General features: G+C 40.8%; 1 protein-coding gene across 2 annotated transcripts in view; it reads right to left on the reverse strand.

The window, feature by feature from the left end:
- LOC141133094 (zinc metalloproteinase-disintegrin-like VLAIP-B) overlaps nucleotides 1-24072 on the reverse strand; it is a 108569-nt gene that overhangs the window by 54290 nt on the left and 30207 nt on the right. For both annotated transcript variants that reach the window (XM_073622225.1, XM_073622224.1), the window contains exons 4-9: nucleotides 16480-16558; nucleotides 11157-11233; nucleotides 8925-9099; nucleotides 4573-4635; nucleotides 2307-2378; nucleotides 627-796 (exon numbers count right to left, since the gene is read on the reverse strand). In XM_073622225.1, the coding sequence (XP_073478326.1) occupies nucleotides 627-796; nucleotides 2307-2378; nucleotides 4573-4635; nucleotides 8925-9099; nucleotides 11157-11233; nucleotides 16480-16558 (636 nt within the window). The remainder of the gene's footprint in view (nucleotides 1-626; nucleotides 797-2306; nucleotides 2379-4572; nucleotides 4636-8924; nucleotides 9100-11156; nucleotides 11234-16479; nucleotides 16559-24072) is intronic.

Below are 24072 nucleotides of genomic sequence, written 5' to 3' on the forward strand. Positions count from 1 at the left end.
AATTGATGTACTATGATTCTTTCCACCAAAACAACTCAAGGGAATTTTTTTAATTTTTGCATTGATAAACCTATACAAAACAGGTACACGTTATCACAAAACAGAAAAAAATGTCATTCTAGATTACAGATTCAGCTGTGAATCCTTCTTTAAATGGTCAGATGTAGCTTTGCTCCAATTTAATGGGACCCTGTTGCTTCCGAAAAGCATTAAATAAAGTCCTTCCTATAAAAACAGTATTTCCCTGTCCTTCTGCCTACTATACTGATGTTTACTTTCTACCGCTGACAAAGAAATGTCTGCATCTGGCATACTTTAAGGCGTGTTTGATGCCCGTGTCACCTGGTGCACACTGTTATTCCTTCTGAAGTGCCTTAGGGGTAAGAAGGAGGAACCACAGAGCTCAGGAGGGGGATGAATTGTCAGATGCCGGAGTTTCTCCAGTCTGCAGTAGCTCTGCAACAGTGGAAAGGTTGGTGGCTCGGGCAGCAGGACAGGAAAGTATTAATGTTCTTTTACATTCAGGGCTTTGTTTTAAAGTATTTTTGGAAGCGATTTGGTCGCTTTAAAATATTCCCTATATCCAAAACTTTTTATAGTATGGTACACAATGATGGGGTGCTTACGTCACAAACTGGGCATTGTCATGATATTGTCTTGGGAGCAAAACTTCCTTTCTCCATTTACAGAACCGGTCAAGATCGATGGAGGCTGAGGTTGCGACTTGAAACATATCCGTCTTATTCCAGAATTCTACCCCAACGAGCGCCACAAATGTTCCGATTTGCTTATACACCTAGAAGAGAGTAAAAGATTTGTTATACCTGTACTAAACTCATATTTACAATACAATACAGGGCTCATACACATGGACAGTGAGAGGCACAAATGTCCACTAGTGTACAGTTCTCAGTGTTTTCCCATGTATGGTAATGACTGCTGAGGCGCAATGGGCCTAGGTACAAATGAACTGTAACATAATGGGATAAAGAAAAAAAAAAAAAAAAAAACACCCTTGCCCCCTCACCCCATTAAATAAAAACACTTACAACCATTAGGTTGGAAAGGGCAAGGCCACAGCTTTATTTAAATTCCAACACATAACATGTGAACACTTTAAACCAGTGCCAGTCACAGTTGTACTGTGAGCACGCAATTCCAAAGGGGGCCTGTCCTTACCATAAGTGCTGGACAGACAGCCTACTTCCAATTTTCCATCAAGGGCATAGCCCATTACAGCAAATTTAAATGCTGGCAAGGTCAAGAAACCACAGAAAGCTGTGATATACCATAAAGGAAAAAAGGGGCAGGAGGGTGGGCAGCTCTTCCATCCACTTCTTCAAAAGACCCAGAATTCCCTGGGGGGGCAATCTTTTTCTGAGCTCAGGTCCAGCCCATCCCCCATATTTCCACCAATCCTTGGTGACCATCAACCACCTTGTACGGCACCATGCCCTCATCAGTCAAGGCTCTTTCCCTATAGGGGCTCAAGAGGCCTTCAGCTGCAGGTGGGTGACAGACAAAGAAGTACATTGTATTGGTGTAGACACAGATGCTCTTTAGCACTGGTGTTTAGCTACGCAAATAAACGTCAAGAAGTGCACAAAACCATAAAAACAAAAGAAAAAAAACATAGTGCAAATTTCTGTAAATAAATACATAAATAAACATAGTGCAATTTTACATGAATCGATACAACAAAATAATGAAACCTTATTAGTGTCCATTTAATTTATTCCACATAAAGTGTCAAGTCTGCAAATTTCTACTCTAAAGGCTCCTTTTAGGCTTCAAGTGTGTGTGTGTGTGTGTGTGTGTGTGTGTAAAAACATGCCTTTGAGTTGCATTTTTACAATCCCCCCATTGCCCATCTTAAGCTGCGTAGGCAATGGGTGAGCATGTATATGTGCCACAGCCATGGCAAATGTACACCGCCATCCATGCAAAGCTTTGTGGCAAAAATGATCCCCCCCGTTCACGTTCAGTGGGCAGTACTGTCGCCAAACATGGCCCATTCAGACGAATGTGACTGAGCCTTACCCACCCTACACTGTGGCACAGCATTTCTGGGGTCAAAACAGTCAGTGAGAAGGCGACACATAAATATAGGCTCATGCCTGTTGTTCCTAATGGTAAATCTGGCTCTGATTTTAGATGTAGCTGCAATAAACAGGCAATGCACATCCATACATTTCATTTTGACTTGCATGATAGTTCTTATTAACTACATCAGTACAGACTTATGTACAGTACACCATCATTGAAAGACTGCAAAATGTCTACAGTCAGTAAGAATGTGAACTTACCTCATTGACATAATTTATTATCTCAAAAAATCTTTGTTTGATGACTTCATTGCTTTTGTTATACTTTTCACACTAAAGGGTAATAAGACACAAAGGAAATGTGCATTTAGTGCCCCCTACTGTTCTTTTATAAGTACTAGATAGATAGATAGACACACACACAGTAGGCTACTCAAAATATTCATTTATAAAATGTGAACTGTTATGACACTTTTCATTTTAGTTCTTTTTAGTTCTCTAGTTTTCATAAAGTGTCTGTAAACCGCAACAATGAACTTCTCTAATTTGTTACCATCTACAATTGTGTATATTTAAAGTGGAACTTTACCCATAACAACTTGATAAAAAAATAATGTTCTTTAACAAGGAACATACATTCCACATTAATAATTACGCTACCTAAAATTAGTGTGTGCGCTGTAAATTGCCTCCAGCATGGCTACTGTTTCTTTTTGCTGGAGGCTGCCATTTTGCTAAAGCCCAGAACCCTTGAACAGCAGTAAATCATAAAGAGGAACTAAGCCCATTGATTTATCGGTTTCAAAAAACAGTTACATTCCTGGAATGTTGGAAATGCAAATGGTGACATTTGATTGTGTCCTCAACAAAACTGTCAAACCATCAAATGGCTGGTGTCAAAACTGGTTACATGGGCAGTTGCAGTTAAAACAGAAGCAGCTACCTTGGCTGTAAAGCATAGGGGGTTTAATTCCGCTTTAAGGCTGTCAGCAGATCGACCTCTAAAAACTCAGCAGTACCTAAAAATGGAGAGCAACTGAGCATGTGCACTGCAGGGTGAGGTGGTGTATTACTGGATTTTAAACAGTATAGGCACTTATTGTTAATGTTTTACATAGTTATACCTGCAAAAGGGGCCAGCCTGAAGTGATCTAGCAGGACTTCATTTTCTGACTAAAGTTCCACTTTTAGACCCAGTTCACACTAGATGCGGTGCGAATTCACAGCAAATTCGCTGCAAATCCGCACCACGTCTAAATCGCAAACCTGTTCATGCAAACTAATTGCGGAGCGTAAGTTAAGTTAATGACACTCCGCAATCAGTTTGCAAAACGCAGCACGATTTGCAGAATCGGATCGCATGGGTGTGAACACCCATGCGATCTGATTCTGTTGCGAACAAAAAACAAAAAAAAAGGGTCCTGCACGAGTTTGGTCCGAATGCGATGCAAATTCAGCCATACGGTTCGTATGGCTGAACTCGCATTGCACAGACATGGCATGTGAACTACCCAGCAATGCGGTGCAAATCACATGCGATGTCTGGCATCTCACTACTGTGAACCGGGCCTTATGCCGCGTACACGCGATCCAAAGGTTTTTCCGACGGAATTCCACTCAAGCTTGCCTTGCATACGCACGGTCACACAAAAGTTCTCTGAACTTTCGACCGTCAAGAACGCGGTGACGAGCACTATGACGAGCCGAGAAAATGAAGTTCAATGCTTCAATGTTTCCGAGCATGCGTAGGAATTTTGCGCATCGGAATTGCTAGAGACGATCGGAATTTCCGATAGGAACTTTTTCCTTCGGAAAAATAGAGAACCTGCTCTCAATTTTTTTGCTGGTGGAAATTCGGCCAGCAAAAGTCTAATGGAGCATACACACGGTTGGAATTTCCGACCAAGAGCTCACATTTGCTGGCGGAATTTCCGATCGTGTGTATGCGGCATAAGTGTTTTCATAGATTCACCTATAAGTGTTATGCATGCAAATGATTCAAAGCTCTAATGCCCTGTACACACGACCGGTTTTGCCATCGGAATAAACTCCGAATGCTTCTCTGACGGAACTCCGAAGGAATTCTGCTTAAGCGGTTTTGCCTACACAAGGTCACACCAAAGTCCGACCGTCCAGAACGCGGTGACATACAGCACGTATGACGGGACTAGAAAAAGGAAGTTCAGTAGCCAGTAGCCAATAGCTTCCGTCTCGTACTTGCTTCAGAGCATGCGTAGTTTGTGGTCCGTCGGAACAGCATACAGACGAGCGGTTTTCCCGATAGGAATTGGTTCCGTAGGAAATATTTAGAACATATTCTATTTCTAGGTCCGTCAAAATTTTCCAAAAAAAAAGTCAGATGAGGCATACACACGATCGGAATAGACGATGAAAAGCTTCCGTCTGACTTTTTCTGTCGGACATTCCACTCATGTGTACACGGCTTTAGAAGTTCTGCAGAAAATGACACCTACAGTAGATGACCTTGTATTACACTCCATCATATGCAGGAGCACATTATACTTACCAGTGCTTTATCTGCCACAAGGTAAAGCTGGACATACTTTTGAGAATTCATGAATTTTTGCTTCTGCAGAGAATGAAAGGAAATATAAGGATAGCACAATGTAATGTAAGCGAACATTTATACAACTTTGTGAGCAGCTCACATTTGGCCTCAAGGTTTGAATGGTTTAGACCAGGGCTGTCCAACCTTTTGACCTGGAATTTTTTAAAATAACATTTTATATTTTGTTATATTTAAACAGATACGTGGGCATGTGCTAGGAGTAGGTATGTGTTGTATTGAGAAGTGTTTTATTGCTGTTGTAAAGAGTATCCTGATTTTGTTGTATGTATACAATGACAGTAAATTATATTATCTTATCTTCCTGGGCCACATTGGAAGAAGAGGAAATGTCTTGGGCCACACATAAAATACAATAACCCTAGTACACAGTGGCGGAAGTATAGGGGTCGCTGAGGTCGCCATGGCGACTGGGCCCCATGCTGCAGGGGGCCCTTGAGGGCCCCCCTGTTTATCTTGGTAGGAGGAGTGGCTGAGATCGATCGATCAGCCTGTAATCAGCACTGTGCAGGGAGCTTGTCACACTGTTCTAAAGTGAAAGCAGTGTGTGCTGTGCTCTTTGTCTCCCCCTACAGTGCAGCACCGGCAGGAAGAGGTGAGGTAAAGCACTGCCGTTTTTTAAAAGGCTTTCTGTATGTGTGTGTTCTTCTATGTGTGTTCTTCTATGTGTGTTCTTATATATGTATATGTGTTTGTGTATATACAGTATATGTGTGTGTATATTATGTGTGTGTTTATCTATGTGTATGTGTGTGTTTAGATGCAGTGGTGGTCCATGCATTAAGGGCGCATGGGCGCCGCCCTCTCTCTCCAGCCACCCCTCTAGCACCAATAGATAGATTCATGCATTGCATGAATCTATCTATGGCCGCCGCTGCCACCCCCTATTCATGCGCCCAGCCCCTTTATGGGCACAGGGAACCTGAATTACAGCGGCGGGGGGTGTTTTTGAAGCACCGGATTAGAGCCATAGGCTCTAATAGGCATCAAAAGCGGTGACCTTCACAGGCCACTCTATTCGCTTTTCTAACACTAAACTGCCTCTCCACCAATCAGGTGCTCGGGTCTGTTACCCGTCACCTGATTGGCTGAAACGACAGGCGCCGCTATTGGACGCCTATCAGGAGGAGAGGACAGGAGATGTGGACAGCAGGAGACGCATGGAGGACCCCACTCGTCGCAGTCACCCGCTGCCCCACCAAGACAGGGTAAGTGCCGATGAGCGGTCGGGGGTCACACTGGGGGCATTCAAGGGCACACTGGCAGCATTTGATGGGCACACGGGCAGCATTTGATGGGCACAGTGGCAGCGTTTGATGGGCACAGTGGCAGCGTTTGATGGAACACTGGCAGCATTTAATGGGCACAGTGGCAGCGTTTGATGGGCACACGGGTAGCATCTAATGGGCACACTGGCAGCGTTTGATGGGCACACTGGCAGCGTTTGATGGGCACACTGGCAGCGTTTGATGGGCACACTGGCAGCGTTTGATGGGCATAGTGGCTGCAATTGATGGCACAGTGGCTGCGTTTGATGGCACACTGGCAGCATTTAAGTGGCACAGTGGCGTTTGATGGGCACAGTGGCAGCGTTTGATGCTTTTCATGATGGTCGGGGGGGCCCTTCATGATTTTTTGCATTGGGGCCCTGAAGGTTTTAGTTACGCCACTGCTAGTACACACAATGTTTTTTTGTTTTTTTTTGCATGCTAGTCTCCATATCAAAAATGAATAGGTTACTAGTACAATAATTCTCGTACGACAGAATAAAAATTTGGAAGTGATGTAATGTATTTGTATTGTATTTTCGGACAAAAACTGTACTGATTAAATAAAACTCGTACGATCTGGTATCATATGAGAAAATTTTTCGTGTTTGTCGAAAATTTTCAGATGAAATCTGTGTACTAACAATCAGGTTAAAGTACGATCGCTTCAAAAGCGGTATTTTGTGGACGATATTCTGATCGTGTGTCCTAGGCTTAATAAGGATAGATGATGAGCAGAAAAAGTCGGGACAGATCACAAGCGAACGATCACAGATATAGATAATGTACTATGTAATGTAATATGTTTTATTATAAAAAGTAAAAAAAGGGCGACAAAACTAGTGTGATATTTGACACGGTTTTTGATTAACACATCAATATCTGGTTGGATGGATGGAGCAGCAATTCTCAAGGTGCTTATCAAATATTTTGGTTTTAATTTTGTGTGCTTTATTCTTGGAAATAGTTGCTCAAAAATATAGGTGCTGCTAAAAACTGATGACATGAATAAGGAGTGATTCTGTAGAGTGGGATATTTTTCTTTGGGAAGATAAAAACGTATAAAATTCCAGTAAAGGGATACGGTCAAAATTTTCTTTGGCCACATGTGTTCGCTAAGTGTAAACACATTTTTACAAAAATTATAGAAAAACAAAAACAAACATTTTTTAAGTAAGCTTGCAATTTTGTGTTGGGCCACATGCGGCCTGTGAGCCACAAGTTGGACACCCCTGGTTTAGACAAAATTTGACAAAAAAAAATTAAAAAACATGGTGTGTGATCATGATCCTGCTAGTCAGATCATCGTGATCGAATGGCTTTGTTGGTAAACAGAAACCTTACTTTGTGTCAGGTGTAAGTCACATGGCTTCCTTTCTAAACAATTTTACTATTTAGATGTACTTGATGTGCACCTAGAAAGCAACCTTTTTCCTAAAAAAAGTCAGTGTCCAAAAAAAAAACAATATTAGAATAAAAGTTTAAAAAATAAATCACTTTTTTACCCATTTCTATTAACCACTTAAGGACAGGGCCTCTTTCTGAGATTTGGTGTTTACAAGTTAAAAACATTTTTTTTTGCTAGAAAATTACTTAGAACCCCCAAAAAATACAATATATATATATATTTTTTTTTTTAACACCCTAGAGAATAAAATGGCGGTCGTTGCAATAAGTTCTGTTACACCGTATTTGCGCAGCGGTCTTACAAGTGCACTTTTTTTTTTAAAAACACACTTTTTTGAATTAAAAAAAATAAGACAACAGTAAAGTTAGCCCAATTTTTTTTATATTGTGCAAGATAATGTTTCGCCTGCTAAATTGATGCCCAACATGTCACACTTCAAAATTGCACCTGCTCGTGGAATGGTGACAAACTTTTACCCTTAAAAGTCACAACGTTTAAAAAATTCTACAGGTTGCATGTTACAGAGGAAGTCTAGGGCTAGAATTATTGCTCTCACCCCACCGATCGCGGCAATACCTCACATGTGTGGTTTGAACACCGTTTTCATATGCGGGTGCTGCTCACATATGCGTTCGCTTCTGCACGCGAGCTTGGCGGGACGGGGCGCATTTAAAGTTTTTACGTTTTTTTTCTTATTTATTTTACCTTTTATTTTTACACTGTTCTTTAAAAAAAAAAAAAAGTGTCAGTTTTATTCCTATTACAAGGAATGTAAACATCCCTTGTAATGGAAAAAAAGCATGACAGGACCTCTTATCTATGAGATTTGGGTTTAAAAAGACCTCAGATCTCATATTTACACTAAAATTAAATGTCATTAAAATAAATAAATAAATAAAAAATGTTGCTTTAAGAGCTATGGGTGGAAGTGACATTTTGACGTCGCTTCCACCCTTGCAATGGTATCTATACTAAGCCAGGGAGAGGACCCGATCGCCTCCGCCGCTACTGACGGCTCCGGTAAGGCGGAGGGCACCAGAGAGCGGGCCCTCTCCCGCCGCCAATAAAAGTGATCTTGCAGTGAATCCGCTGCAGAGACCACTTTTATCTAAAACCGGACCGCTCACTGACGAAGAGGATACCGGGGTTATGGTAGCTAGGTGCTGCTATAACAACGATATCCCTCTTCAAAATGCCGACGTATATCTGCGTGAGCCGGTCCGGAAGTGATTAAAGGTTATGTTTCGTGATCCTCGATATCTAATGTGCTCTTCCCAGCCAACAGGGAGCCGTTTGGCATAAGAGCATGTCCAGGATAGTTGCAAGAACCTCCCCTCACCTTTAGGAGCCATTTAATGCCCAGTGTACCTGTTAAACCACCTTAATTTCCCCAACCCAAATGACCCCAATACATTTTGCCAAAATGGTCAAATTGTACATATTTATGCAAAAATTTCAGCAAAGAAAAAATTCTCAATTTCACTCAAACCTTCTGCGTTCCTCTGTAAGCTATGACTTCTCATAGTAGGTGTATGGGACGGTATTTAATCATTTTGCATGCTTATGCTATCTTTACTACAACATATTCGATTTTACAGGATGATAGGATGCCACACCTCAGCATTGCTACCCGATCGGGAAGATTTAAAAACCCGTCCCTCTGTCCAAGTTGTATTGGTTACGCCACAGGTTTTGGGGGTCTCTTTTTCTTCATATATAACATGTCCTCCATCGTCTGTCTGATTGAGAGGTTCAATTACAAATCGGCGATTACGAGTATGAATGGCACCACTGAAATGATAGTAAAAGAAATCTCATTTTATCATTTTTAAAGGTATTCTTGTCCATATGCTTCTACCTGTTTGCTCCCCTTCTTTTGTCTTTCTCCCCTTGGTTAGGCTTTGGATACTCAAGTATTTACATGTTCCTAGCCAGCAGTAAATGAGCACTAAAACAGACATTTGCTGCCTCTGTAGCAATTCATCCACTAAGTACACAGCAGCACAGAAGTCATTCAAGTCATTCTCTTTGCAGCGAAGCTTACCCTGCTCCCCCCTCCCAAGGAATACGCTTTGTGTTTAGATTAAAGATTAGAAGGGTGGAACTCTACTTGGTCACTGCAGGAAGTGGGAGCAGGGGAGCTGAGCTGCCTCATACAAAGACTTCATTGCTTCCAGGGTGAATGTATTGCACAGAACCTGCAACTACAGAAATCAGTGATAACAGTCATTTTCTGCTAGTTACGAATATACACTACTTAAATGTCCACAGCTATTTCACAAAAGTTTTATTGGGTTTATAAATTATTAAACAATGGAAGAAAGCATAGATCTTAGGCAAACAAGTGCACTTGTCAAATGGAAAGAAATTAAAAATGTACAAAGCATGGAAAATAAACAAAATATAAACCAGAGGTCATTACAGCTTAGGATGGCTATTCAAGTTTATTGGGGTAGTCTAAAACGGATAACATACACCCATAGGGGATTCTTCTTCGATGGATCAATGTGTATTATTTAGAAGGGGAATTTTTTTAATTGGACTATGCCTCAGAACTGCACAGTATACCAGTGGAGAGAGGAAAAAAGAAAGAGAATAGATGAGAAAGAAGGGTGAAGAAAGAAGGATATATAAAAAGGTGGGAGTTCCTGATAATGAGGGGGAAATCGACAGGAGAAATCCGTGGAGTCTGGCTGGGCATTCAACTAAATATAAGCTGTACAGTGCAGCTACAGAGAAAGGAGGGAATGATCGAGGTTCACATGGATATTGTACTCCAGTCATAAAGTTGAGATCTTGAGGAAGTGTGCGCGTGTGTGCTATATAATCACATACCATAATGCCCATCGTTCTGTGTTTCACTTCTGCAAACTTAATAGTGGATGGTTTCCATTCTTAAGCCAGTGTTTGCCTAGCTGCCAAGAATGCAAACTCCATCAACCTCCACACACATTTAGGGAGATCTGGATTGGCCTGTGTAATAAGGGATTCTCAGGGATTACAAGCAAGAGTAATGTTTACGACAGTTCTGAGCATGTTGTGTAGACACGTATTCAGAAGCGAGTGGCCTTGGCACAGTGCTCACAAATGTATAGAGAGGCATCTTGCTCTCTACAACCTTGGAAACGGGTCAGGAAAATGCTAGAAACAAACTTGGTTATACAATCTGGTGTCATATACCAGCAAGAAAGCAAGTTATTATGCATTTTCTTGGATCAGTATATTAAGAGAGCATTTCAAGGTAGCTGTCCAATTTGTTTTCCAATCTGCCTGTTCAAGGGTTTCTCCTAAATTCTTTTTCCCACTTATTCAATCAGTATTCAAAACTCCCTCTTCCTAATTTGATGGTGGCTGACAAAGAAGAGAGGAGAAAAGTACAAGGGCATTACCCATTATGTACAGGTTCTAGGTATAGATTTGTGTGACATTATGGGGGGGGGAGGGGAGTATGACATTGTCAGCCCACACAGGCAGTAAGAGAAAAGGAAGTAGGTAGATGACTTGAGTTTGCTCATAAAGTACACAGCAACATTATTGATCTATTTCATCATTTGTAATCCTTTACACCTGACATACTTGAGGTCAGTGCTTCTTTAAAATGAATTGGTTATTGGTTTTCGCTTTTCTTGGACTTATTGTGCAATACATTAATAAAGTGGAACTAATCATAGCGCTATAATGTGCAGCGGTCAGTTGTATCCAAACAAAAAATTTAAGAACAGAAAACAAACTTAAGACGCTAATGATTGCTCTATAATAAAGATAATTATCTATAATTCTAAGAGGCACAGAGCATGGAAGCTAATTAAAGCCGGACAGAATTATCTTTGTGTTTCCTAACATCTTACCGAAGTCCATCACATGTACAGATAGTGGCCCGAGAATTGGCATCCTGCTTTATAAATCCCTGGTAGCAGCAGTGATCCTGCAAGAGATCAAGAGATTTAGTAAGACATTTAAGGCCTTTAAAAACCCATAATGTGATAAATATGTGGGATGCAAAAACTATGAACAGTAGTTAACCTCCCTGGCGGTCTGATTATGTCAGTATTTTTAAATGTCAAAGCGGTACATTGTTTTGCATCGAAATTTGTTGTTTTATATTGTAGGCCTGTAATTCTTATGAATAACTCACTTAAATCTGTCCAAGAGTCTAGTAGACATCCCGGGTATGATAAAGTTTGAAACACGAAATCATAAATTATAATATAATAAAATAATAATATAATGCATTTTATTCAATAATGTAATCAAACCAAAAACACTGACATTTGTTCAAACAAGGGTGCAATTTTACTAGTCACTGCATATTGGTTTAGTAAACATCCCGGGTATGAAAAATGTTGAAACATGGGACTGCACAAAGTCCGACGTCACAATCAGGACAATGGAACCTGATTTCCTTTCTGATTTTCTTTCCACTGTCATCTTGCGTCAAGCAACAAACCACGCACATCCTTGTAGGTGCTGACTTTTTCTTGGTTGGTGGGATGTAGTCCATGAAGTGATGACCAGTCAGGCATTCTGGGTTGACAACACCAACAGCACAAAGTCCAGCTCTCTTCACAGACATTGATGTTGTTTGGTGGTTGGCAAAGATAGGTTCGGCAACTTTCCAAATGAAGTCAGAATAAATAACAGGCTTGTCACTCATTTTTTTGAGCAGAATGTAGGCATTCCACAAGCATTGCTCAAGAAGATGCCTGAAGATCTTTTAGTACTTCTTTTGCTGTTTCCTCATTGCTGGATAGAATGTCATTGCTTGCTTGACACCTCCCATGGTGTTATTGTAGTCTATCACTACTTGTGGCTTCATGATTTCTTTCCCACCTTTCGTGCTTACCATAACAGTGTAAGTATTATGAACTGTACTGATTAGGCACACATCTTAATTGTCATGCCATCGCAGTGCAATCATTTTGCCTGCCAGGCAACCATTTCTCCAGTCTTCAGCTTCTTATTGCCAAACATTAGCGGCATGTCGCACCGGTTAGCCCTAACGGTTCCATAGGCATCTGTTTTGTTTTGCAGACGAAACTCAGAAAGTACAGGAGAGGTATAAAAGTTGTCGGTTGTTACGCAATAGCCCTGATTTAGCAATGGCTCAATGAGTGAAAGAACGGAAGATGTTGCAATTCCATAATTGCTGTATTTTGGATTAAATTCTGTTCCTTTTCCAGTGTATAGGACTGAATTTCAAATGTAGTTGACGATTCGCATAGCATATAGGATTTTACGCCAAATCATGCTCTCTTCGATGCAATGTATTGTACCCAGCTGAGCCTTCCCTTGTAGGCCGTTCGACTTTCATCTATGCTGATATCTCTTTCTGGCACATAGCTCCATTGGAAATTCTTTAGAATCATTTAGAATACTTCCCAAATTTCTTTAGCTTTGGTGCAGGATGAGTAGTTTCATCAAATTCTTCTTTGTTTTCAAAGTGTAAATATTTCATGATCAGGGAAAATCTGTACTGACATGACCATGCCAAAGAATGGAGTGGCAAGTAATTTCAGGGAGTGGTTTACCCACCACTCCCTGAAGTATTAAGTCCAGAAATTTCCAAATGTCATCTTTGGTCACTGGTTCCTACTTTCTGCTTCTTGGAAACTTCTGATGTGTAGTAGCCAATTGCTGCTCTTTGTACCGTTTTGTCTCAGTAACTATTTTTTATATTAATATGAAAGATATATTTAGACAGTGCTGGGCACAAATATAACATACTTTACAGGAATAAACACCGTATATTTCCAGTAGCAGTCCATTTAGGTTATTCACTGAATTTGCACATATATCACAGTGCGGGAATCACAATATTTAAACATGGTTTATCCCATGTTTGTCAAAACAGAATTTCGAAAACCTTTCAAGGCATATGTGACACCAAAACAGACATTCTACCAATATGTGCAATTACGGCACGTTCTGCAGCAGCAATCCAAAATTAGTATATGGGTCTGTGTAGGTCTTATTTTCAATGTCCACAAAATGCTTTTACTTCAAAATGTGCAGAGTGATTCCTTGCCATGCAGGAAAGGCTGAGATACAGATGTGGGGCTGTTTACAGATGCAGCCTGGTCCTAAGGCTTTAGGGGCAATCCCTGTGGTGTCAGTTTCTCTTGCTCAGAAGCTTACTCATCGTTTATCTTACATAGGACTTCTTATTCTCCTTAGAGATTACACCGGTGGGGACAAAGGGATAGTCCTCTATGTACACAATGTGAGAAATGCAGGCATCCCTATAAATATACTATGAGGTTGTCCTAAATTATTCTGATTTTGGAATGATTTTCCTAATACAACTAACACAATGGAGTTGATTTACTAAAGGCAAATAGACTGCACTTTTGCAATTCCATTTGGTCCAGAGCTTAGTAAATTAGGGAGAGCTCTGCTGAGTTACATCATCCAATCATTTTCAAGCAAAAATTCAGTTTTTTTAATTTACCTTGCATGTGATTGGGTATTCTCTGTAAAGTGAACTTTACCTCATTTACTAAGCTCTGGAGCAACTGCACTTGCAGAGTGCAGCAACAAATGACAGGCTATTTGTTTTTAGTAAATAAACCGCTATGTTTCATGCAAACCTAGCCCTGGATCCCAAAATATGTATTCTGGGGTTGGTGGATGAACTCTTCACTTCTCAGATATATACATCCATAACTCGATTACTGTTTACCACACAAAATCTCATTACCCAAAAGTTGCTACTATTCCAGAGAAAAAAATTGTATACTAACAGAGAATGCCCAGGTAAATTTACAAAAATGTTGAAAAAAAAATTGCTAGAAACACCAGGTTGTGCTCCTATATCACTAATTTTGTGTAAACTCTTAACTTGATGCTACAGGTCGTATTTCATACATTCTGGATTTGTGTCTCAGGTGACAGTGTTTTAGGAATAATAGACAACTGAGCATAGGTGGAATTAAAGCCTGGTACATACGTTAAGTTTCCATTTTTTCATTCAATCCAGCAGGCTTCCCACAAGAACACACCAGTCAACGCTCAAAGCCATTGGCTGCAAGCACTGATCTGATGCTGATCAGCTGCTGGTTTTCCAGCATGCTCGTTCGACAGGAGCCAATTGTGAGATCAGCTTCTGTTGGAAAGCAGCTGTACACATGGGCTGAAAATCGGCCCGTTTCTACTGTAACGGCTGAATTCAGCCGATATTTGGTCAGTATGTACGGGGTTTTAAGGATTGTCATCCTTTTTAAATATTGCCAAATGTTTACCATGTTGTTGACCATTAAATCAGCAGGGACAGGGTGTGGAAGTTCACTGTTGTTTTTGTATCAGTACTCTAGTGGTAAAAGGATATATTGTATTGTTTGTGTTTTGTTGAGGGACATGTTTTTTGTTGAGTTCTACACATTTGCGGGACTTTATGGGATATATGAAGGGGCACAGAAGCAGAAGACCCCACCAGGTTCCACTCCTGTCAGCTAAGAATAAGCAACTGAGAAAAAATTTGCACAGGCTCACCAAATTGCACAATAGAAGATTGTAAAAACATTGCCTGGTCTGAAGAGTCTCAATTTCAGCTGTGACATTCAGATGGTAGGGTCAGAATTTAGCGTAAACATGAAAACATGGATCCATCCTGCCTTGTATTAACAGTTCAGGCTGGTGGTGGTGTAATGGTGTGGGGGATATTTTCTTGGCACACTTTAGGCCCCTTAGTACCAATTGAGCATCATTTAAATGCCACGGCCTACCTGAGTATTGTTGCTGACCATGTCCATCCCTTTATGACTACAATGTACCCATCTTCTGATGGCTACTTCCAGAAGGATAATGCACAAAGCTCAAATCATCTCAATCTGGTTTCTTGAATATGACAGTGAGGTCACTGTACTCTAAAGGTCTCCACAGTCAGCAGATCTCAATCCAATAGAGCACCTTTGGGATGTGGTGGAACGAGATATTTGTATCATGGATATGCAGCCGACAAATCTGCAGCAACTGCGTGATGCTGTCATGTCAATATGGACCAAAATCTCTGAGGAATGTTTCCGACACCATGTTGAATCTATTCCACAAGGTACTAAGGCAGTTCTGAATCTAAAAGTGGGTCCAACCCAGTACTAGCAAGGTGTACCTAATAAAAGTGGAACACATATGTATATCAGAGCTTATAAAGCCCTGTGCATATTGTGACTCTCTAAAAGGAAGGTTTTTTTTAGCTTTGGTTTGGGTAGTAGGGAAGCACAGAGATGTTCAGGCACTATACAGTGCCTACTTTGAACGCTGTATTTAAGTTTGGCCACACAAATTACAATCCAATAATACACTTTGTGTGCAATATACATAACTTAAACTAAAGTCCCAAAAGTAAAAAAAATGTCAGGATGTACAGTTTTCTGGCAGATGAGAAATACAGTTTCTATTCTGACAAAAAACATAATCGTCTGGCATCTAGCAACATTTTACTTTTTATACACTGCCTGTAACACATGTGCAGAGTAGTCTGTAGAATGCAAAAAATTTAGCTAAGTGTACATCATCAGTGACTGCCCAACGGAATATGGCAGACCTAGAGGAAGCCAGACCCAGGGGAACAACAAAAGTGGAGACAGAATAACAAGGAGGAGCACAGGCATTGCATGAGGAGGGCACACTACAGAGCCATTATGCACAGGTTACCAAACCATTGGGTTTTCCTACACATTTACCCAGCCCCAGCTTTAAAATTTTAGTCTATACAAAAGTGATACTTTAGTAATCGGAGGAGCCTGGTTTGCAGAATCTATTTCTGTATACCCGAGTAACCAACTGGTATTTTATCTTCAAATCAAGTAAGGAATCTGCCATGGGCAACTGTTCCACTAATACTTCAGCTTTCTACAATTCCAAAAAATCAAATTGTTGTACATTTCCAGTTTTGTAAGAGCAACTGTACAAAGATCCATTCACCTACACAAATGTAGGTGTTTGTATGCTGGAACAATGGAATCATTTTTGCTATTATAAAAGGTAGCGTAAAGGCTGACAGTGGCTGTGAGCTGTAGGATATGTAGAGAGATCACTTAAACGACACTGGGTATTGGATGTATAGTATAGTATAGTATATCCTCAAGAAGGTCAATCATTTATAAACAAACCACTAGTTTTCATTATAGAACAGTCACTGAGTCCAAAAAACAGAACATAAAATTTCCTGTGTACCTGATTCTCTGGGCTGGTTGTCACTCGAGTCCCATCATCCAGATATGTGGTCTCTGTGTAATTTTTTGCTAACAATCCTCTGTAGATGATAGCAAAGAATAAAAACATTAACAATTGTATAGACATGTAACAGATTGCATTTCATAAGATTGGCACATAACGAACAAGCGTGAATTAATGACAGGACATATCTGCGTGTCTGCTGTGCAGCGCTGCCTAGGTGTAGTTCCTATTGTACTAATGACCTCTCACCCACAAGTCTCCTTTCAGAGCAAATTAACATGCTTGTACAGAGCCATCACTCCCTGTGTTATGTTAAAAGGCCATGTTTGCTGAAATCAGTCTTTTTGACCTGTTAGCACAAAGCTAGGAGTGCTGGATCCACACCTCTGGTGCTCAGCCTGTGGTCCCTTGGCAATTGCTGTGTGTCTCTTAACCTCAGCAGCCAGCAGTGAAAGCACTGATTTTAAAAGGGGTTACATTAGTAGTGATCTCTAGCAATCTTCAGTAATATCCTCCAGGTCTCTGTATTCTACAGCAATTCGCCATGCTCCAAACACACCACAGGTCATTTCATCTGGTAGGTCCGCAGTCTCTGACAGTCTTTTGTAGCATCAGTGTCCGTAGAGCCCCCCTACATTGGAGTCTGCTGAGCTCCCCTTACATCCAAGTCTGTGGAAAGGGGGAGCTCTGTGGACTCTGGAATGTAAAGGGAAACTCTGGTGTAAGGGGAGCTCAGGGAACCCTGATTTTGGGGGGGGGGGGGCTCTGATGTAAGGGGGAATGCTGTGGACTGTAAAGGGGAACCCTGATGTAAGGGGGAGCTCACTCACCCACGAGGGCTCAAGCATGGTTTGACGGCTTTGATCATCCAGCTGTTGGGCTTCAAACTTCCTGCCTACACATACTCTTTGGTGAGGAACAGCACTGCTAGGGATTGGAGTGTGGGCAGGGCAGAAACAGGAGAGGGGTGGGAGGAGGATCTCCTCTCCATGCGAGGGGGCTGTCAGAACTACAGAAGCACTAGATCTGCTTATCCAGTGGCTAGATTCTCAATCTACTGAAATCAAAAGGCTCAAAGCTGTTCACATTGACAACCCTGCCGCAGCTCTTAACACTGTTTGGGACAGACTTGAGCGTGGCTTCAGCAGCCCAGAAGCCATTGAGAATGCTTTATTTAAAAGGTTGCTAAAATTACCAAAAATATCAAGCAGAGACAATCTAAACTTACAAGAGCTCAGTGACCTTCTCTTGTAGCTTCAACTTGCCAAAGCTGATACCTACCTACCCAGCCTCAGTTACCTAGATACAGCTTGAGGGGTCAACCCAATAGTCCCCAAGTTACCTTATGGTATACAGGAAAAATGGGCAACACTTGGATCAAGGTACAAGGAAGAAAATAAAGTTTTTTTTCCTACTTCTGAAAATTAATTAACCACTCAAGGACCAGGCCTCTTTTTTAGATGTGTTGTTCACAAGTTAAAAACTGTTTTTTTGCTAAAAAATTACTTATAACCCCCAAACATTATACATTTTTTTTCTAACACCCTAGAGAATAAAATGCCGGTCACTGCAATACTTTGTCACACCGTATTTGTGCACTGGTTACAAGCGCACTTTTTTTTGGAAAAAATATACTTTTTTGAATTAAAAAAAAATAAGACAACAGTAAAGTTAGCCCAATTTTTTTTTATATTGTGAAAGATTATGTTATGCCAAGTAAATTGATACCCAACATGTCACGCTTAAAAATTGCGCCCGCTCGTGGAATGACGACAAACGTTTACCCTTAAAAATCTCCATAGACGACATTTAAAAAATTCTACAGGTTGCATGTTTGAGTTACAGAGGAGGTCTAGGGCTAGAATTATTGCTCTCGCTCTACTGGCCACAGCGATACCTCACATGTGTGGTTTGAACACCGGTTTCATATGCAGGCGCTACTCACGTATGCGTTCGCTTCTGCACGCGAGCTTGGCGGGGCAGGGCGCATTTAAAAATAGTTTTTGCTTATTTATTTTACCTTTTATTTTTTATTTTTACACGGTTTTAAAAAAAAATTGTAATAGAAAAAAGCATGACAGGACCTCTTAAATATGAGATCTGGGGTCAAAAAGACTTCAGATCTCATATTTACACTAAATTGCAATAGAATAAAAAAAAAAAAATTGTCATTTAAAAAGATTATTTAAAATAAAAAAATGGCCCTTTAAGAGCTATGGGCGGAAGTGACGTTTTGATGTCGCTCCCGCCCTGCAGTGTCATGGAGACAGGTGGGGGCCCATCTTCCCCTCACTCATCTCCATGCACAGCTAGGGAACATACCCGATCGCCTCTGCTGCTGCCGGTGGCTCCGGTAAGCAGCGGGGGGCACCAGGGCGCGCCGGGAGGGGGGCCCCTCTCCCGCCGCCGATAAAAGTGGTCTCGCGGCGAGACCACTTTTATCTTGTAGCCGACTGCCGGCCAAACACAGGGATGCCGGAGTTATGGCAGCTAGCTGCTGCCATAACAACAATATCCATCCTCAAAGTGAGGACGTATATGGGCGTTCGGCAAGTAGTTAAGAGATTTGCAGATGCTTCTTTAGGGAGTCCAATCCTCTTGGTCCACCTTCTCCAAGCTCACACATTTTACATGGAGACCAAAGAGGTCCAAGTGGTGTCTGTGAAAAGGACTGATATTCTACTTGAACTTACTCCAGTCCCTGAAAGGCTAATCAGGACAAGAAAATTGAGCACCCAAATCACCAATTCTCCCATACATAACAAACCACACCTGCTTAGGAAATGTATTGTCTTCAAAAATAAACCCTTGAAAGTAGGTGAAGAGCTTTTAAAAAAATATGGGGTTGCTTCAAATGCTGTGCTTCTACTGAACACCATATTAAAGACTGTAAGGCTACTGTTAAGTGCATAGAAAGATGAAGTGCTTGCATGTGATCATCACTGTCACAATTTCAAGACAGTCCCACTCTGTCCACAGGTAATCCTCCCGAGGCAAAGCATGGCAGGAGGAGCACAAACCAAACATTGCCTCAAACTCCAGATTCTGTACATGTAAAGATGTTTGTGGAGAAGGACTTCTGACAAATTCCGTGCCAAAATATGCTTAGTTAATGTATACTTTAAGGTTCAACCTGAAAAGACTGTATACTGTCCTAGATGATAATAGCAACAGGTCTCTTGCAAGATCAAAGCCTTTTAGACCTGTTAAAAATACCATATAATCTGCACATCTATGCTGGCATTACAGAAATTTCAGACAGGGGAGCCACTGGTCCTCTAATAGCTCCCCTGGATGGCAGTGTAGAAATACTTTTTTCCACTCTCATTAAATGCAACCAGATTCCAACCAACACAGAGGAGATCCCTACTCCTGCAGCCTCCTCTCATCACTCTAACTTGAGAGGCATAGCTGACTGCATACCAGCTCTTGACAGAAATGCCAATATTCTCCTGCTTCTCAGCAGAGACATTCCAAGGGTACACAAGGCTTGTCAACAAATCAACAGGCCACATGATGCACCATATATGCCCAACACCTGCAACATCTTCTCATCCTTATGTAGTGCAAGCAGACACAGCCTACATAAGTGGCAACTCTACTCTCAATTCAGGAGCAGTGCAGCATTGTTGCCACACTATTACAGGAAGATGCATTAGATGGACTTTACCAACAGGTCTAATGAGTATTATTTGTGGAACCTTGCAGGCAGACTGTAATGCATTGCATAGTGCCGCAATACAGATATGTTTTAGTGCAAGGCCGTAGTTCTACTTTAAAGTCATTTTACAAAGTCCTTGAGTTAGAAATAAATAAATATGCAGCTGTACTTTCAAAAACAAATTTATAAGCAGTAAAAAATATCTGTTTTATACAAACAAGAATGCAGAGTTTATTATTTAACAAGAGATAAGAGTGAAAGTGAAGTTTATAGATCAGTGAGATGCCAATCAGCACCACTAACACAGTATAAAACACAAGGTAAACGGTTATAATTGTAGTTAGTTTTTATGACAGTGTCATTCAATTTAGGGGGAAAAAAGTAAATATTTGTTTCCTAAGCCCTGTACTAACTCCAGGTAGCCAAGCAAAACAATTATTAATTTTTAAACACATTTTTATCCAATCTGTCAAACATTAAGCTTGCTAACGATTGTGCATGTGCGGTCATCAGTCAATCCTGTTTTGCAACCCGGATCATAGGACACGAATTTGAATAGTCCCATGATCTGAAAAACAATTTAAGCCATATCTTAATGCCATACTCAGTTAATACAGTAGATTTAGCAATTTGTTTTTTTAGACATTTTGCGCCATATCACATGAATATTACAGCTTTTTTTTCTGTTACTGCATTCATTATTAGCAGAAGAGGGATCATTGATAAAAATTACCAGAAGACTGGAGAGCTCCCTGTCTTCTGGTTTTTAGAGCAGCCATTCTCAGCAAGGGTTCTGTGGAACCATAGGTTTCCTCCAGACGTTGCTAGGGGCTTCTTGAGCTGTGGCTAATTGACCTCTCATTTAAAGTTGCCTGCATAGTTCCAGAGCTAACTCCACTTGGCAGAGCCAGTGGCATGACACCAATGATGTTTTTAGCTGTCTGTAAGGAGAGCATTCTGACAACCACTGTATAGGGAGCATTCTTTGCGTTCACCACCAATGTTTGGTGCATTTTTCCTACTGACCCTCAATTAATTGGTTTTAGCAGGGGGGTACTACAAGGCCTGAAAATCATGTATTGGTTCCTCTTGAGTAAAAAGGTTGAAAAATGCTGCCTTATACAAATCAGTTACCAAGAGCTAGAAAAGGTTCCAAGTATACAGTATGTGATTTTCATGACCTAAACATTTACAGCTATGTACAGAGTAGCAAGAGGTAGGTTGTCTATGATCCTATAAGAACAGTTGGATGTAAATTTGCAACACTTCAGCTAGGCAATGGAATTGGCCGAAGAGTGTATGGACAGGAACATTTAGCTAAGCAGAGAATCCCAGAGGGGAACAGATGAGGGCACTGAGAGATTAAACTTGCTCCATTTAACTCAAAGGGAAAAATCAGAGAAGGTGACCTAACCTACCTGATCAATGTCCTGCCTAAGTGTTTACGGCTGGGTGGGGTTGTAGCCATTGGATGCAAGAGCTGGTCAAATGCTGGTTTTCTAGCATGATCATTTGACAGAAGTGGTCATCAGACCGGCTTTTGTTGTACAGTCAGTGGTACACAGGGACCAAAAGTTGTCTAGTTTCTGCTGAACCGGACAATTTTCAGTCCATGTATACCCCATTTAAGTCTTTGTGCATCTTTTGTTTTGATGCACCATAGAATGCAATATTTAGCGGATTTAAACTGAAAGTTCATTTGGGCTTTAATTAATGGATGAGGAACCTTTTCTCTTGTAAACACTACAAATCTTCAATCCTCACTTCAATTCTTCCCTCCCTTTCCCCCCGTTGGAAATCTTTACCCTTCAAAGGCTGGTCACAAGGTTTTTGGGAAGCAGAAAGCAGACAGAGTGTTCCTGTGGTTGACTCTTCCTGAACCTTTTGCCAGACACCACACAACCAATGCTAAGGGTCTAGGTGCATGATCGGAGAATGAAGATTTTCAGCAGTTACAGGAGAAATTGTAACATTTTTACATCTTTCCACGGCCAATTACTATTTCTCAGGCAATTATATTTTTTTATTAAACAGAATTCTCTTTAGATTTTGGATTTGATAGCTTGATAGACAGTGTGGAATGAGGAAGTACAAAATACAACCAGAGAAAGAGTAGGCAGCTGTGACGTAAAGAAAAATCCGAAATGTTATTATCCTGTACAGTATATTGTGCAACTTATTAAAATTTCCCTTCACAGCAGACACAAACTTTGGCATTTTCCCTGTGACAAGTCACTGACACACTGCATGCTTTGTACTAGCTTTTCTATCTATACAGAGCCAATGCTGCCACTGTGCTTGTTGGGGCTACCAACTGTCCCATTTTAGCACAGTCGTTCTTTTCATTAAAATCATTTTCTATTATTTACGTCAGTCTGCAATGTCCAAATAATGAAAAAATGAAAATCAGCTGTCTGTGCCACAATCTTGTTTATGAATATTAAAAGTGGACCAACTCTTGAAAATCAACAGGATACATCGGTATTCGAACTATAAAATACCCAGGACTTATCCCAATTATAACCAACCTAAAAAGGTGCTGCTACTCATGTCAAAAAAAGCATCCCTCCTACTCCAATAATAAAAGTGAATACTTTAAATAATATCATCACAAAAAAGAAGTTGAAAAAACCCCTTAATATTAAACCAGCATAGAAAATTTATAAATTCAGCCCCAAAGTAATTGGTCCAATGTGAAAGTGAATGTCCAAATAATTGATCCGTGCTCAAAACAGATTACACTGTGTACACTAGTGCTTAGAAGGGTGCCATCTCCACATATACACACCTCCTACCAGAAGGGTAGGATCTCAGATTAATGCGATCTAATTTGCTCCTAGAAAGCTCCAACCATCAAAGATATTATATATCTCAGCTCGGCTGTTACAGGTTTCCCAGGATGTCAGCTGGACTCATATGAGATGTTAAATCTCCCATGGGTTCAAAGACATAAATGTAAGATGGAAGTTGTCTGTTTTGAGCATGGATCAATTATTTGGACATTCACTTTCACATTAGACTGATTTTTATGATTTATGCTGATTTAATATTAAGTTTTTTTTTTAAACTTCTTTTTTGTGATGATATAATATTCACTTTTATCATTTGAGTAAAAGGGATGCGTGTTTTTTTTTTTATTAGAATACATCAGTACTATCAAATGTTGTAAGTACTGTTGTACTATTGAACCTCTTTGTTAATCTGAATACAAATAAAATGCTGCTCAATTGCTTCTTCAAGTGACTTAGACCCCTTTCACACTAAGGTGGCTTTCAGGCATTTTAGCGCTAGAAATAGCCTTTAAATAGCGCCTGAAAACCGCCTCCCATTCATTTCAGTGTATCTTTTCACACTGGGGCAATGCGCTTGCGAGACATTAGGAAAAGTCCTGCAAGCAGCATCTTTGAGGTGGTTTGGGAGCGCTGTATACATTGCCCTGCCCATTGAAATGAATAGGCAGCGCTTCCAAAGCGCCTGAAAAGCGATTCGGAAGCGCCGCAACACATCGTTTTTAACCCCTTCTCTGGGGTTAAAAGCTCCCCCCTAGCTACCGAAAAGCAGCACAAAAGCATGCCTAACAGCGGTAAAAAGCGCCCCTGAACCGAGCGGCGCTTTACCACTTACAGCCGGAATTTTAAGTGTGAAAGTAGCCTTAAAGTCTAGGCAAAGATCACATGGTCTCTGTCTACCAGAAATAAAGTAGGTGCTTGATCCACTCCTCCATTAAGTAAAAATACAAACACTACCAGGTATGGTAGAGTAAGAGGTACCCCCTTACTTCCAAAATGTAGCACTTGGGGGCTGTTAGCCAATCACCAGACCCCAGTAATTTTTATATTGGACAGGGGCATGCTAAAGAATGTGCCGTTTCAACAAGCTGTCAGGACATTGTGCCGAGATTGGTGTTCATTAGAATAGACATAAAAGGG

Source organism: Aquarana catesbeiana, linkage group LG03 (assembly GCF_042186555.1).
Source record: "Aquarana catesbeiana isolate 2022-GZ linkage group LG03, ASM4218655v1, whole genome shotgun sequence".
Lineage (NCBI taxonomy): Eukaryota > Metazoa > Chordata > Amphibia > Anura > Ranidae > Aquarana > Aquarana catesbeiana.